This window comes from Globicephala melas, chromosome 4 (genome assembly GCF_963455315.2).
Source record: "Globicephala melas chromosome 4, mGloMel1.2, whole genome shotgun sequence".
NCBI classification, from domain to species: Eukaryota; Metazoa; Chordata; class Mammalia; order Artiodactyla; family Delphinidae; genus Globicephala; species Globicephala melas.
The window spans coordinates 95,946,043-95,961,598 of record NC_083317.1 but is presented as its reverse complement, the minus strand read 5'-3'; the positions used below and the strand labels follow the sequence as shown (position 1 = coordinate 95,961,598).

Below are 15,556 nucleotides of genomic sequence, written 5' to 3'. Positions count from 1 at the left end.
AATAGGAGTTACATAATTTGATTAGGACTATCAATAACATGAAAGAATATCTGAATAACAGATTGACAATTGAAAAACCAGTAACTCATTTTTAGAGGAAAATACTTCTACTAGTTATTTAACTTAAGTTTTACTAAGTATATTTTTGGGGCACCATACTAAATAATGTATTCAAGCAAGAAATTCCCTGGATGAATCTTTAAGTTCTTAAATTCTTTGAGAGAATAATAACTTTTGGAATAGAAAACAAATTTCAAAATAATCAATCTGTGCATACACTTCACCTTTGGTGGGAAATACCTATAATTAGGATTTATAATCAAATTAGAGGGGTGTTCTTTAATGTAAACTAAACTTGCGACTAGATCAATGAAGGTACTAAAAATTTTGATAGTAATACTATTCACCTATAACATTACTATTGAAAATGCAGGTTTAGAAGACAGGCCATTTTGTTGTCAGATAATATAACAATGTGGAGAACTTATGCTATAGCTGTCCCACTTAGAAACCTAAAATAAACAGGATATGGTTAAAAGAAATGAAACATTTAAAAATATAACAAAGTAAATCCAGGTATTTCAATATTGATAAAACAAATATTGTTTTGACACCTTAAGGACTAGTAGTCTATTCACAGGAGGGGTTCTCCTAAGCATATTCTTACCACCAGAAGATTGCCACTTCAATATTAGATTATGCTGTATGTGTTATGAATATGCAGTTTTCACGGAGCAAAAGTTAACAACTAAATAGCAAAGTAGCTCCAAATAATGCCTATTTGATATCATTCCTCTATAATATCTAGTTTTGACTAATGGTAAACTCTACAAGTTTTTTGGTTTTGTTACAGCAGTTGTTGGCTTGTGCTCTAGGAAATTCAAGAGAACAGAAATACCTTTTGGCACACGACATAGTGCAGAATCGTTTTGACCGCAGAAATTCATTAGCATACCCCATCTTTCCACAGAATTCACACTTGAGCAACTCACTGTCCATTTCTTCTAATGCCTCTAAAAAGAAGAAAACAAAGAAAAAACTTCCAAAACTTTAATAGTGGCAAATTTTCTTTTAGCTTCTACATTGGTTGGATGCTGCTAGAGTTCAGACCCTCCAGGAAACTTAAAAGGAATGGTCTTTTAACTTTTCAATCCATAGCCACTTTGGCAAGGCAAAGCCCCCCAAAACAACCACTTCCACCAATTCCCTCTTGCTCCTGCATAAAAATATTTTATGGAGTTTTCTCTATATAAATAAGCAATACATTTTTAAAGGTTCATTTTGCTAAGAATCCAACCTACCTAAAATGTGCAAAATAAAACGTCACTACCTTTCAAAAAGCATCAGGTAGTATATGAATTTTGATACATTGTGCTATGTACAATATATATAGCAAAGAACACACTTCTAACTGGAAAAAATGAGGATGAATCCAAAAAGAAGGTAAAATTTTGATGTCTGATTTCAGAGGAGCATTTAAAACAGTTAACACTCTCAAAGATCTGCAATGTACAACAGAATATATAAAGATGTATTTATGTAATTATAAAACAGTCCCTTTTAGTTTTATCATATTAAAACAAAGTAATTTACATTTACCTTCAAAATCACCATTGGTTTTGTAACTTCTAACCTCTGCTCCTTTTTGTCAGGGTGCTTCTCTGTTAAATGAGAATGTCCTTCCCTCCACCTCTATATCCATAACTTTCAAGTCATACCACAGGACCCAAAGAAACTTCCCACCTAAATCCTCAAGTATTCAGCAGCAGCAGTCACCTGTAAGTAAGCAACTTAATCTTCAGGACCCACAGTTTTCTCATCTGTAAATTGGAGTTTAAAATACCCTTCCCGAAGAATTGCAGTGAAGATTACATGAATGCCCAATAGGTAGCAGGCATAAAAAAGTGACAGTTCCATTTCCTATTTTCCACATAAGAACTAAGAGTACTAAGACCTGTAATAAGTGCTTAAGAAATACTTCAATGAAAACTGTTAAATTCTTAAATCCACCATATTTTGCCATTTTCATGCATCATCATGATTCCTATGCCGAGTCACATAAAATATACAAAAAAAGAACTCCACTAACTAAAGCTTTTAGCTATGAGCTCCATATGTGCTTTTCTATGTTATTCATTTAAGCAAGACTTGTTAAGATGAAGAAAGGGGCTCTGAAATGTAGACATGGATGACATGTACTCAGTACATTCAAGCATCACATTATCCCAGTGTTACTGGAGAAGCAAAGTGCTAAATTAAGTGAAGGCAGCAAGAACTAAAAAACACACTGTGAAATATTTGAAGTTCCAAGGGACATCCAAATACACTGTCATGACCAATCAAATCATAAACTAGCAAGTGATCATCTCAAGGAAATTCTCAAGACTGTCTTCATAAACAAAACTCATCTATTTAGTAGCAATGAGGAACAAAAGAGTCTCAAAGCAAGTAAAGTAAAAACTGCTCCTTCCAATGACCTAGAGATGGCTTTCACACAGTTGTGCCCCTCACCACATCCCTGGGACCTAGTGTCATACTTCCAGGAGTATTGCTTTTACGCTGTCATGCTTGTAACCAGATCTGACCTTGATAAGCCTGTACCGGAGACAGAACCTCTCATTCGACCACCACTGCCACCAATCCAGCCCCAAAGAGCCCATCTGTCAACTAGTTCCGTTTTGACTTATACTGAAAGCTTTATTTCAAAAGTTTGTATTAATTAACATAATAATATGCAACACTTGATTAACAGGTTAGAATACCTTATGAAGGAGAAGGAAATGTTTTTGCTGGTGAGAGAGGGGAGATCCCAAACAGGTATAGTCTAAGGGTTAACAACCTGACAAAAATAGAACATCAGTTTTACTTCTCATAAAGAAGAGAGGAATATTAACAGATTCAAAAAAGTCCAGTTCTAATATTTGGTCAAAACTTCAACAAATCTGGTAATGTTACCAAGGCTACTTTTTCACATTTGTCAATAAAAAATTACAGAGCCAAGTAAGTTTAAAAAACTATTGCTTTAGCTAATAAAGATGGGATTCTATGGCAGAGACAGCTGGCACTTCCCTACTATCCAGTCTTCACTGTTCTCCCACAGTAACAAAATCCTAGTATTTAGCTAGGCATATGGCCACTGAGAATAAAAAGTACAGTTTCTGCCCCATGTGTGGCCAGTTTCTGACCAAATTCCAGGTAGTGCCCTTTCTCCCATCTTACAATTAGAATGTGATCATGAAGATTAGCTATCTTGGAAATGTAAGCAACGTTCTAGGGATGGCAGAGCCACTGACAGCTTAGCTGCCCAACACAATGGAGCCCTGCACTGCTTACCTTTCGACTATGTCAGAGAATATTAAACTTTATTTCATCAGGTATTATTCTGGGTCTCTAATGGAGTGGCCAAACACATATCCTAACTAACAGAGATCCCCAATTTTTCTGTGCAAGGAGGAGTTACTTTTCAATTTTCCTGAAGACTTGAGATCATGTGATGATCAGCAGCAAAGAGAGGCAATGAGATAGAAACCATGATCAGTGTAATGATTTACCAGGGAAGACATAAGATATTTTGGTAAATCACATTTTGGTTGGAGATTCTGGTTATAGAACCAGTCCAAATAGAGACATAGTTTATCCTTTAAAAAAAGAATAATCCTTACATTGTTTTTCATACTGAATTAAACTGTATATACTACTACAACCAAAGCCACTAAATAAGTGACCTCACCATTTCACCCTGTAATACTTCCCATAAACACCGAAGTATACAGTAACAGAAACACTTTATAAAATTACCTTGGGAAATCATGAAGTATTTTAAAATTTGACACATTTTCAGTAAATATATCTCTACTATGAAATAGATTAATCTTTCTTTAACTGAATATAGTTAACATAAAACTGTGTAAATTTAAGGTGTAAAATACATTAACTTGATACATTTATATATTATAATATGACTGCCTTTGTAGCAATATTGAGCACTTCTATCACATTACATTTTTATCCTATCATTTTAGTCACTGGGATAATTAAGTTTAAGTCTCTTAGCAAGGTTGATGATTATAGTATAATATTGTTGTCTATACTCATTATACCATGCATTAGATCTCTACGGCTTATTTATTATTCATTGCATAGATTAATCATCTTTAAATCTCCCTTTTCCTTACTCTGGTATCTTGTCCTTTAAAACTACCCTTTGCCTTGTCTTCCTCTTCCCACCATGACTACAGGTATCAATTACAGGCCAAACCCCTACACTGCTCCTACCTGTGACCAGCAGAGTTTCCAAAAACACTCTTTTTTGTGTCATCCGCCTAAAAAATCTTCAGTAACCATCCTCTTGACAGCAAGATAACTCCTAACTCCATAGTCGAATATCAAAGTATGCTAGAATCTGACTGCCTTACTACCCACTACTTCTCTAACCCAACTGTCTACTCTTCACTGCCCCCTCCTGAAGTTACCTAGCACTTGCACATCTTTTGTGCATTTATTCATGGTATGCTAACCTGAAAGGTTATTCCTGTTATCTTCAATCTATGCTTTACCAGCCAAGACCCAGGTCAAATCCCATCTCTACAGAAAACTCACCAAACTGGCAATAATCTCACCCAGTTTTAAGGTGCCAAGTTCTTACTGTCTATAATAATTCATTTAATACCTACCATATGTTGCTCCTTAGTTGTCTTTCTGTTGTGGAGATTGCTACTTCCTACTAGATCAAAAGCTCCTCTAGGTTCCAGCATAGTCCAGCATATGTTTTAATTGTATTATAAACCATGAGCATCACAAAATATGCTATGAAGCTTCCTAAGCAGTTTTCCATTTTTCTCCAGTATGTGCACACAAGAGAGCACATTACATATGCTTATTAGCCTAGAAAACTTTTGTTTATACACTTATTCTATAGACAAGAAAAAAAAAAAAACCCTGCACATTCATCTTTACTACTCTTTATCTCAAATGAAAAATTTTCTCAAATAAATAGTATGCATAACTAAAAGCAAGTATTTAGGAATTAAATGAAATTAAATTCATAACAACAAAGGGCAAAATGTAGACATTGTTTGGATCCTGACTTGAACAAAGTAACTATAAAAGAACATTTATACAATTTAAGCAATTATACAACTGAGGAAATCTGAATATGGACCAGGTACTAGATGACACCAAACAGTTATTAATGTTGTTTTGTGTGACACAGCATTAAAATGTACACTTTTTATAGATGCACACTGAAGCATGTACTAGCAAAATACAATAAGAACCATGATCTTTTTTTAAACAGAGGAATAAAGGGAGAAAAGGGAAAGAGAAAAAGCAACAGAGAAAGAGATAAGGGGGGAACATAGGGAGAAAAAACCAAAAGGGATGGATGAAGCTGGTGTGGCAAAATAATGTTTAAAATTGGGTAATGTTGCATCTGGGTGAGTTGGGATTCATTATACAGTTCCCTCTAATTGTATGTATGTTTGAAAATTTTCATGTTTAACATTCTTTTAAATGAAAAAAAAATCAAATTGAACTCAACGTAAGTTAGCAGTAAAAAAATTTTATACTACTATCATACTCTTCGCTATTCAAGTAAGAAGTAAAACAGTGATAAATACTTTGCAACAGTTCATAAATTACCACAATGACAGAGGTGCCTTCCTCTTAAGAATTAGGAAAACTGTGAGCCAAGTCAGTATCTATTTTGCTTACCAGCATGCTCTTTTACTTAATTTTAGCAAAGTACAGGCACATAATATATGCTAAATAAATATTTACAAAATGAATAAATTAATTTTAGATGAAATATATTAATATATTGAGGATAATTACTTAGACACAGATATTAATTAATTCACTATTACAGAGCTCTGACTATATTAAATGCTATTTAATTAAACTGAATGGTATCAACTGCAGAGCCATGATCAGAATCAATAAAAAGTAAAATATATCATTTTTGCATTTATTTGTGTTTGTTTTCCTGAAGTCACTTTGCATTACCACTTGACTTTTATGGAATATTCACTATTAGAATAAGGTCTATAAAAAAAATTCTTTGACACTGAGAAGATTTAGTGATATTTTCCTCTATGAACAAACTTAATCGCCTTTTGATTGAAGACTACGTCCTTAACACAACTGTAATAGCCACCTGATATCAAACATCTGAATACATAAAGTCTAAAACCAAACAACCCAGAAGCTCTAAATTTTTAAGCAAACTCAGTAAAACAGTCATTTACTTAAGTCTGCTTAAGAAAGAGAATTGGTTGTTTTGATCCTAAAATTCTGAATTAGTTTCATATATAATGGAGCTTTTCCCAACCACACTCCTTCAAATGTCCAACTGATAGTATACAGATTAACACCAATCTTGCTATTTTAATTATATGACCATTAAGAGTCTGATTAGCTTTCCCACTATTTTAGTCAAATAATACATTATATGAGAAAAAAAGTAAATACTTCCAAGTGAAAATCTGTGTGGAATAAATATCCATGTCTTATTTCAAACAATCAAAGTCAAAGTTAAAGGGCATCTTAAAGAAAAATCCACAAACCTTCAGCAATCATGTCTTCCATCTCCGTGTCAGATGAATTATCTGCATGCTTTGCATTATTCTGTAGCTCTGGCTGAACACACACGGAATTTATCACCTGATTATCCAAAATAGGCCTTTTTTTCACAGGCTGTTCAATCAGCAGAGATGAACGACTCACCTTTAAAAGACAGACAGAACAAAATAAAATAATCTTTTAAAAGATTTTCAAAAACAACTTAGTTTAAAAATCTCTTGAAACGAATGGTATCTGTGATAATTTACTTGTACGACTGATCAGATCCATTCATTAAGGGCTTTATTCCTTGAGAAAAGGTTAGGCAACCTGAACATAAATGCTTTATACTGCAGTCCATGAGCAGTATGGATGCTTCAAAGTCTCAGTCAAATGGAACCAAGGGTCCTAGTTTAGGCAGGTAGGCTAAAAAGTTTTTTAAAAAATCAGTAATAAATTTTGATGAGCCAGTACCTTTAATATATTTTTTTCCTGCAATAACTTTTAAGATTTATTTTTCATGCACAAAGCTTTTTATTTGTAGGATTATCTCCTCAGGATAGATCATTATCATATGCATTTTAAAGATAAGGGAACTCGACTCCCCTGGTGGCACAGTGGTTAAGAATCCGCCTGCCAATGCAGGGGACATGGGTTCAAGCCCTGGTCCAGGAAGATCCCACATGCCACAGAGCAACTAAGCCCACGTACCACAATTACAGAGCCTGTGCTCTAGAGCTTGCAAGCCACAACTACTGAGCCCATGTGCCACAACTACTGAAGCCTGTGCGCCGAGAGCCTGGGCTCTGCAACAAGAGAAGCCACCGCAATGAGAAGCCCACGCACCACAAAGAAGAGTAGCCCCTGCTCGCCGCAACCAGAGAAAGCCCGCACGCAGCAATGAACATCCAATGCAGCCAAAAATAAATACATACATACATTAAAAAAAAATAAAGGGAACTAATGTTAAAAGTATGCAGGTGGAGGAGGAGACCTTCAAGATGGCGGAAGAGTAAGACGCACAGATCACCTTCCTCCCCACAGATACACCAGAAATACATCTACACGTGGAACAACTCCTACAGAACACCTACTGAACACTGGCAGAAGACCTCAGACCTCCCAAAAGGCAAGAAACTCCCCACATACCTGGGTAGGGCAAAAAAAAAAAAAAAAGAATAAACAGAGACAAAAGAATAGGGACGGGAACTGCACCTCCAGAAGGGAGCTGTGAAGGAGGAAAAGTTTCCACACACTAACACAGAATCAGGGGCAAAGGGCAAAGCGGAGAGATTTCCGCACAGAGGATCAGTGCCGACCAGCACTCACCAGCCCAAGAGGCTTGTCTGCTCACCCACCGGGGCAGGTAGGGGCTGGGAGCCGAGGCACTGGCTTCCGAGGCCAGATCCCAGGGAGAGGACTGGGGTTGGCTGAGTGAACACAGCCTGAAGGGAGTTAGTGCACCACAGCTAGCCAGGAGGGAGTCCGGGAAAAACTCTAAACGTGCCTAAGAGGCAAGAGACCATTGTTTCAGGGTGCACGAAGAGAGGGGATTCAGAGCACCACCTAAACAAGCTCCGGAGACTGGCGCGAGCTGCAGCTATAAGGATGGACCCCACAGTCGGGCATGAGACGCTAAGGCTGTTGCTGCCGCCACCAAGAAGCCTGTGTGTGAGCACAGGTCACTATCCACACCTCCCCTCCTGGCAGCCTGTGCAGCCCGCCACTGCCAAGGTCCTGTGATCCAGGGACAACTTCCCAGGGAGAACACACGGCATGCCTCAAGCTGGTGCAATGTCACGCTGGCCTCTGCCGCCACAGGCTCGCCCGCACTCCGTGCCCCTCCTCCCCCCGGCCTGAGTGAGCCAGAGCCCCCTAATCAGCTGCTCCTTTAACCCCGTCCTGTCTGAGCAGGAACAGACGCCCTCTGGCGACCTACACGCAGAGGTGGGGCCAAATCCAAAGCTGAGCCCCGGGAGCTGTGCGAACAAAGAAGAGAAAGGGAAATTTCTCCCAGCAGTCTCAGAAGCAGCAGATTAAAGCTCCACAATCAACTTGATGTACCCTGCATCTGTGGAATACCTGAATAGACAACGAATCATTCCAAAATTGAGGTGGCAGACTTTGGGAGCAGCTGTAGACTTGGGGTTTGCTTTCTGCATCTAATTTGTTTCTGATTTTATGTTTACCTTAGTTTACTATTTAGAGTTTATTATCATTGGTAGATTTGTTTATTGATTTGGCTGCTCGCTTACTTTTTTTTTAAATACATATTTTTTCCCCCTTTTTCTCTTTTTGTGAGTGTGTATGTGTATGCTTCTTTGTGTGATTTTGTTTGTATAGCTTTGCTTTTAACATGTGTCCTAGGGTTCTGTCTGTCCATTCTTTCTTTCTTTTTTCTTTAGTATAATTTTTAGTGCTTGTTACCATTGGTGGATTTGCTTTTTGGTTTTGTTGCTCTCTTTTTTCTTTCTTTCTATTACTTTTTAGTTTTTTATTTTTAATAATTTTTTAAAGATTTTTATTTTAATACCTTTATTTTATTTTATTTTTTCCTCCCTCCCTCCCTCCCTCTCTTTCTTTCTTTCTTTCTCTCTCTTTCTTTCTTTCTCCATTTTCTCCTGAGCCATGCGGCTGACAGGGTCTTGGTGCTGTGGCTGGGGGTCAGGCCTGTGCCTCTGAGGTGGGAGAGCTGAGTTCAGGACACTGGTCCACCAGAGACCTCCCGGCTCCACGTAATATCACACAGTGAAAGTTCTCCCAGAGATCTCCATCTCAACGCTAAGACCCAGCTCAACTCAATGACCAGCAAGCTACACTGCTCGACACCCTATGCCAAACAACTAGCAAGACAGGAATACAGCCCCACCCATTAGCAGAGAGGCTGCCTAAAATCATAATAAGGTCACAGACACCCCAAAACACATCACCAGATGCAGTGCTGCCCAACAGAAAGACAATATCCAGCCTCATCCACGAGAACACAGGCACCAGTCCTCTCCATCAGGAAGCCTACACAACCCACTAAACCAATCTTAGCCACTGAGGGCAGACACCAAAAACAATGGGAACTATGAACATGTAGTCTGTGAAAAGGAGACCCCAAACACAGTAAGTTAAGCAAAATGAGAAGACAGAGAAACACACAGCAGATGGAGGAGCAAGGAAAAAACCCACCAGACCAAAAAGATGAAGAGGAAATAGGCAGTCTACCTGAAAGAGAATTCAGAGTAATGATAGTAAAGGTGATCCAAAATCTTTGAAATAGAATGGAGAAAATACAAGAAACGTTTAACAAGGACTTACAAGAACTAAAGAGCAAAGAAACAATGATGAACAACACAATAAATGAAATTAAAAATTCTCTAGAAGGAAATCAATGGCAGAATAAATGAGGCAGAAGAACGGATAAGTAACCTGGAAGATAAAACAGTGGAAATAACTACTGCAGAGCAGAATAAAGAAAAAAGAATGAAAAGAATTGAGGACAGTCTTAAGAGACCTCTACGACAACAATAAATGGGACTTTAACACCCCACTTTCACCAATGGACAGATCATCCAAAATGAAAATGAATGTAAGGATACACAAGCTTTAAATGATACGTTAAACAAGATGGACTTAATTGATATTTATAGGACATTCCATCAAAAACAACAGAATACATTTTCTTCTCAAGTACTCATGGAACATTCTCCAGGATAGACCATATCCTGGGACACAAACCAAGCTGTGGTAAATTTAAGAAAACTGAAATTGTATCAAGTATCTTTTCTGACCACAACAGTATGAGACTAGATGTCAATTACAGGAAAAAATCTGTAAAAAATATAAACACATGGAGGCTAAACCATACACTACTAAATACACTACTAAATCTCTTGGTTAAGAGATCACTGAAGAAATCAAAGAGGAAATCAAAAAATACCTAGAAACAAATGACAATGAAAACACGACAACCCAAAACTTACGGGATCCAGCAAAAGCAGTTCTAAGAGGGAAGTTAGTAGCAATACAATCCTACCTCAGGAAACATCTCAAATAAACAACCTAACCGTACACATAAAGCAATTAGAGAAAGAAGAACAAAAAAACCCCCAAAATTAGCAGAAGGAAAGAAATCATAAAGATCAGATCAGAAATAAATGAAAAAGAAATGAAGGAAACAATAGCAAAGGTCAATAAAACTTAAAGCTGGTTCTTGAGAAGATAAACGAAAGTGATAAACCATTAGCCAGACTCATCAAGAAAAAAAGGGAGAAGACTCAAATCAATATAATTGAAATGAAATGAAAAAGAAGTAACAACTGATACTGCAGAAATACAAAGGATCATGAGAGATTACTACAAGCAACTATATGCTAAGAAAATGGACAACGTGCAAGAAATGGACAAATTCTTAAAAAGCACAACCTTCCGAGACTGAACCAGGAAGAAATAGAAAATATAAACAGACCAATCACAAGCAATGAAATTGAGACTGTGATTAAAAATCTTCCAACAAACAAAAGCCTAGGACCAGATGGCTTCACAGGTGAATTCTAACAAACATTTAGGGAAGAGCTAACACCTATCCTTCTCAAACTCTTCCAATATATAGCAGAGGGAGGAACACCCCCAAACTCATTCTATGAGGCCACCATCAATCACCCTGATATCGAAACCAGGCAAGGATGTCACAAAGAAAGAAAACTACAGGCCAATATCACTGATGAACATAGATGCAAAAATCCTCAACAAAATACTAGCAAACAGAATCCAACAGCACATTAAAAGGAACATACACCATGATCAAGTGGGGTTTATCCCAGGAATGCAAGGATTCTTCAATATACACAAATCAATCAATGTGATACACCATATTAACAAACTGAAGGAGAAAAACCGTATGACCATCTCAATAGATACAGAAAAAGCTTTCTACAAAATTCAACACCTGTTTATGATAAAAGCCATCCAGAAAGTAGGCACAGAGGGAACTTACCTCAACATAATAAAGGCCATATATGACAAACCCACAGCCAACACTGCTCTCAATGGGGAAAAACTGAAACCATTTCCTCTAAGATCAGGAACAAGACAAGGTTGTCCACTCTAACCACTATTATTCAACACAGTTTTGGAAGTTTTAGCCAAAGCAATCAGAGAAGAAAAAGAAATAAAAGGAATCCAAATCAGAAAAGAAGTAAAGCTGTCACTGTTTGCAGATGACATGATACTATACACAGAGAATCGAAAAGATGCTACCAGGAAACTACCAGAGCTAATCAATGAATCTGGTAAAGTAGCAGGATACAAAATTAACGCACAGAAATCTCTTGCATTCCCAAACTCGAATGATGAAAAATGTGAAAGAGAAATTAAAGAAACACTCTCATTTACCACTGCAACAAAAAGAATAAAATACCCAGGAATAAGCCTACCTAAAGAGACAAAAGACCTGCATGCAGAAAACTATAAGACATTGATGAAAGAAATTAAAGATGATACAAACAGATGGAGAGATATACCATGTTCTTGGATGGGAAGAATCAACACTGTGAAAATGTCTATACTACCCAGAGCAATCTACAGATTCAATGCAATCCCTATGAAACTACCAATGGCATTTTTCCCAGAACTAGAACAAAAAATTTCACAATTTGTATGGAAACACAAAAGACCCCGAATAGCCAAAGCGATCTTGAGAAACAAAAACGGAGCTGGAGGAATCAGGCTCCTGGACTTCAGACTACACTACAAAGCTACAGTAATCAAGACAGTATGGTCGTGTCACAAAAACAGAAATATAGATCAATGGAACAGGATAGAAAGCCCAGAGATAAACCCACACACATATGTTCACCTTATTTTTGATAAAGGAGGCAAGAATATACAATGAAGAAAAGACAGCCTCTTCAGTAAGTGGTGCTGGGAAAACTGGACAGCTACATGTAAAAGAAAGAAATTAGAACACTCCCTAACACCATGCACAAAAATAAACTCAAAATAGATTAAAGACCTAAATGTAAGGTCAGACCCTATAAAACTCTTAGAGGAAAACATAGGCAGAACACTCTATGACATAAAGTACCAAAAGTTCCTTTTTCACCCACCTCCTTGAGAAATGGAAATAAAAACAAAAATAAACAAACAGGACCTAATGAAACTTAAAAGCTTTTGCACAGCAAAGGAAACCACATCAAGATGGAAGACAACCCTCAGAATGGGAGAAATATATATGCAAATGAAGCAACTCACAAAGGATTAATCTCCAAAATTTATAAGCAGCTCATGCAGCTCAATATCCAAAAAACAAACAACCCAATCCAAAAATGGGCAGCAGACCTAAATAGACATTTCTCCAAAGATATACAGACTGCCAACAAACACATGAAAGAATGCTCAACATCATTAATCATTAGAGAAATGCAAATCAAAACTACAATGAGGTATCACCTCACACCAGTTAGGATGGCCATCATCAAAAAATCTACAAACAGGGCTTCCCTGGGTGGCGCAGTGGTTGAGAGTCCTCCTGCCGATGCAGGGGACACGGGTTTGTGCCCTGGTCCGGGAAGATCCCACATGCCGCAGAGCAGCTAGGCCCGTGGGCCATGGCCGCTGAGCCTGCGCGTCCGGAGCCTATGCTCCGCAACAGGAGAGGCCACAACAGTGAGAGGCCCGCGTACCGAAAAAAAAAAAAATCTACAAACAATAAATGCTGGACAGGGTGTGGAGAAAAGGGAATCCTCTTGCACTGTTGGTAGGAATGTAAATTGATACAGCCACTATGGAGAACAGTATGGAGGATCCTTAAGAAACTAAAAATAGAACTACCATACGACCCAGCAATCCCACTACTAGGCATATACCCTGAGAGAACCATAATTCAAGAAGAGTCATGTACCACAATGTTCATTGCAGCACTCTTTACAATAGCCAGGATATGGAAGCACCTCAGTGTCCATCGACAGATGAATGGATAAAGAAGATGTGCCACATATATACAATGGAATATTACTCAGCCATAAAAAGAAACGAAGCTGAGTTATTTGTAGAGAGGTGGATGGACCTAGAGTCTGTCATACAGAGTGAAGTAAGTCAGAAAGAGAAAAATACCATATGCTAACACATATATTTGGAATCTCAAAAAAAAAAGGTTCTGAAGAACCTAGGGGCAGGACAGGAATAAAGACACAGATGTAGAGAATGCACTTGAGGACACGGAGAGGGGGAAAGGTAAGTTGGGACGAAGTGAGAGAGTGGCATGGACTTATATACACTACCAACGTAAAATAGATAGCTAGTGGGAAGCAGCCACATAGCACAGGGAGATCAGCTCGGTGCCTTGCGACCACCTAGAGGGGTGGGATAGGGAGGGTGGGAGTGAGATGCAAGAGGGAGGAGATATGGGGATATATGTATATGTATAGCTGATTCACTTTGTTATAAAGCAGAAACTAACACACCACTGTAAAGCAATTATACTCCAATAAAGGTGTTAAAAAAATAAAACAAAGGAATGCCTATCCAAAACAAACAAACAAACAAAAATATGCAGGTGATTTCTTTACAAAAGCAGAATCAGGAACTCAAGTCTCCTGACTCCCTAGTTCAGCAACCTATTATAATCAAAAAAAGAAAAAATGGAAAACTCATTGCTGAAAAAACTGTAATATTCAGTGCTGCTATGAGTATACACTTCTGGTATATGAATAAATTTAAATAATCTTCCAGAAAATAATCTGGCAATATATATCAGGAGTCTTATGAATACATACGTTGAATACATATGTAATGTGATCCAATACCTATACTTCTAGGAATTTATGCTAAAGAAATTATTTAAAATGTGGATTTCAAATGTGGATAATTTACATACAAAGATATTCCTTTCAGGGCTATCTGAACAGCAAAAAAATGGAAACCTGAATGTCCAACAACATAGTTGTCCCTCAGTACTTGCAGGGGATTGGTTCCAAGACTCCAGAGGATACAAATTCTGCAGATGCTCAAGTCCCTTATGTAAAATGGAGTATTATTTGCATATAACCTATGCAACATTCTCCCATGTACTTTTTTTTTTTTTTTTTTTTGGCCACACCACATGGCATACGGGATCTTAGTTCCCTGACCAGGGATTGAACCCAATGCATTGGGAGCACAGAGTCTTAACCACTGGACCGCCAGGGAAGTCCCATCCCATATACTTTATATCATCTCTAGATTACTTATAATACTGAATACAATGTAAATGCAAAGTAAATAGTTGCCCGTGCATGGCAAATTCAAGTTTTGCTTTCTGGAACTTTGTAGACTGTTTTTTTTTTAATTCTTGATCTATGATTGGGTTGACTGACTGATGTGAAACCTGTGGATATGGGGGGCCAACTGTAATGGAAGGATTATATAAATTACAGTTGACCAGAAAGTGAAATATTATGTAACCTTTCAAAATGTTTCCTAAGTACTATTAATCAAACTAGAAAATAAATGCTCAAGATACACTAAGTGAAAGAAGCTGAACTGTATATATAATAATAACCTTGATCATATGAAAAAATATATATATTAAAATATACTCTGTGGTATTGCTGAGGATTATTTGTTCTCTACATTTTCCATTAAAAAAATAATACATATTACTTTTGTAATCTGAAAAAAGAAGTTGTAACTGTCACTAGTAATAATTGATAATCATAGCTATGGCCATTAAGTGCCAGGCACTACACAGCAATTTATGCACATTTATTCCTCACCATAACCCTAAGAGCAAAGTATCACCTCCATTTGCTGGATGAACAAATGAATTTCAAAAAGGCTGAATGACTTGACAAAGGTTACACAGTCTATATGTGGCAGGGCCAGATCCAATCACCGAGGAATAGGGAGAAAAAAACCTGTTCCTCCACTCACTATATATCAGAGATTCTTAGATCCAAGCTTAATATACACACAGTAAACTGAAAGCAAAGGCAACTGATTAGACAGTCAACTATCACAGTGCAATCACAAT

At 37.4% G+C, this 15,556-nt stretch overlaps 1 protein-coding gene across 2 annotated transcripts in view; it reads right to left on the bottom strand.

Annotated features, from left to right (window-relative positions):
* Positions 1 to 15,556, bottom strand: part of PHC3 (polyhomeotic homolog 3) — an 84,346-nt gene that overhangs the window by 17,439 nt on the left and 51,351 nt on the right. For both annotated transcript variants that reach the window (XM_030863799.2, XM_060298424.1), the window contains exons 11-12: positions 6,564 to 6,723; positions 899 to 1,013 (exon numbers count right to left, since the gene is read on the bottom strand). In XM_030863799.2, coding sequence (XP_030719659.1) covers positions 899 to 1,013; positions 6,564 to 6,723 — 275 coding nt within the window. The remainder of the gene's footprint in view (positions 1 to 898; positions 1,014 to 6,563; positions 6,724 to 15,556) is intronic.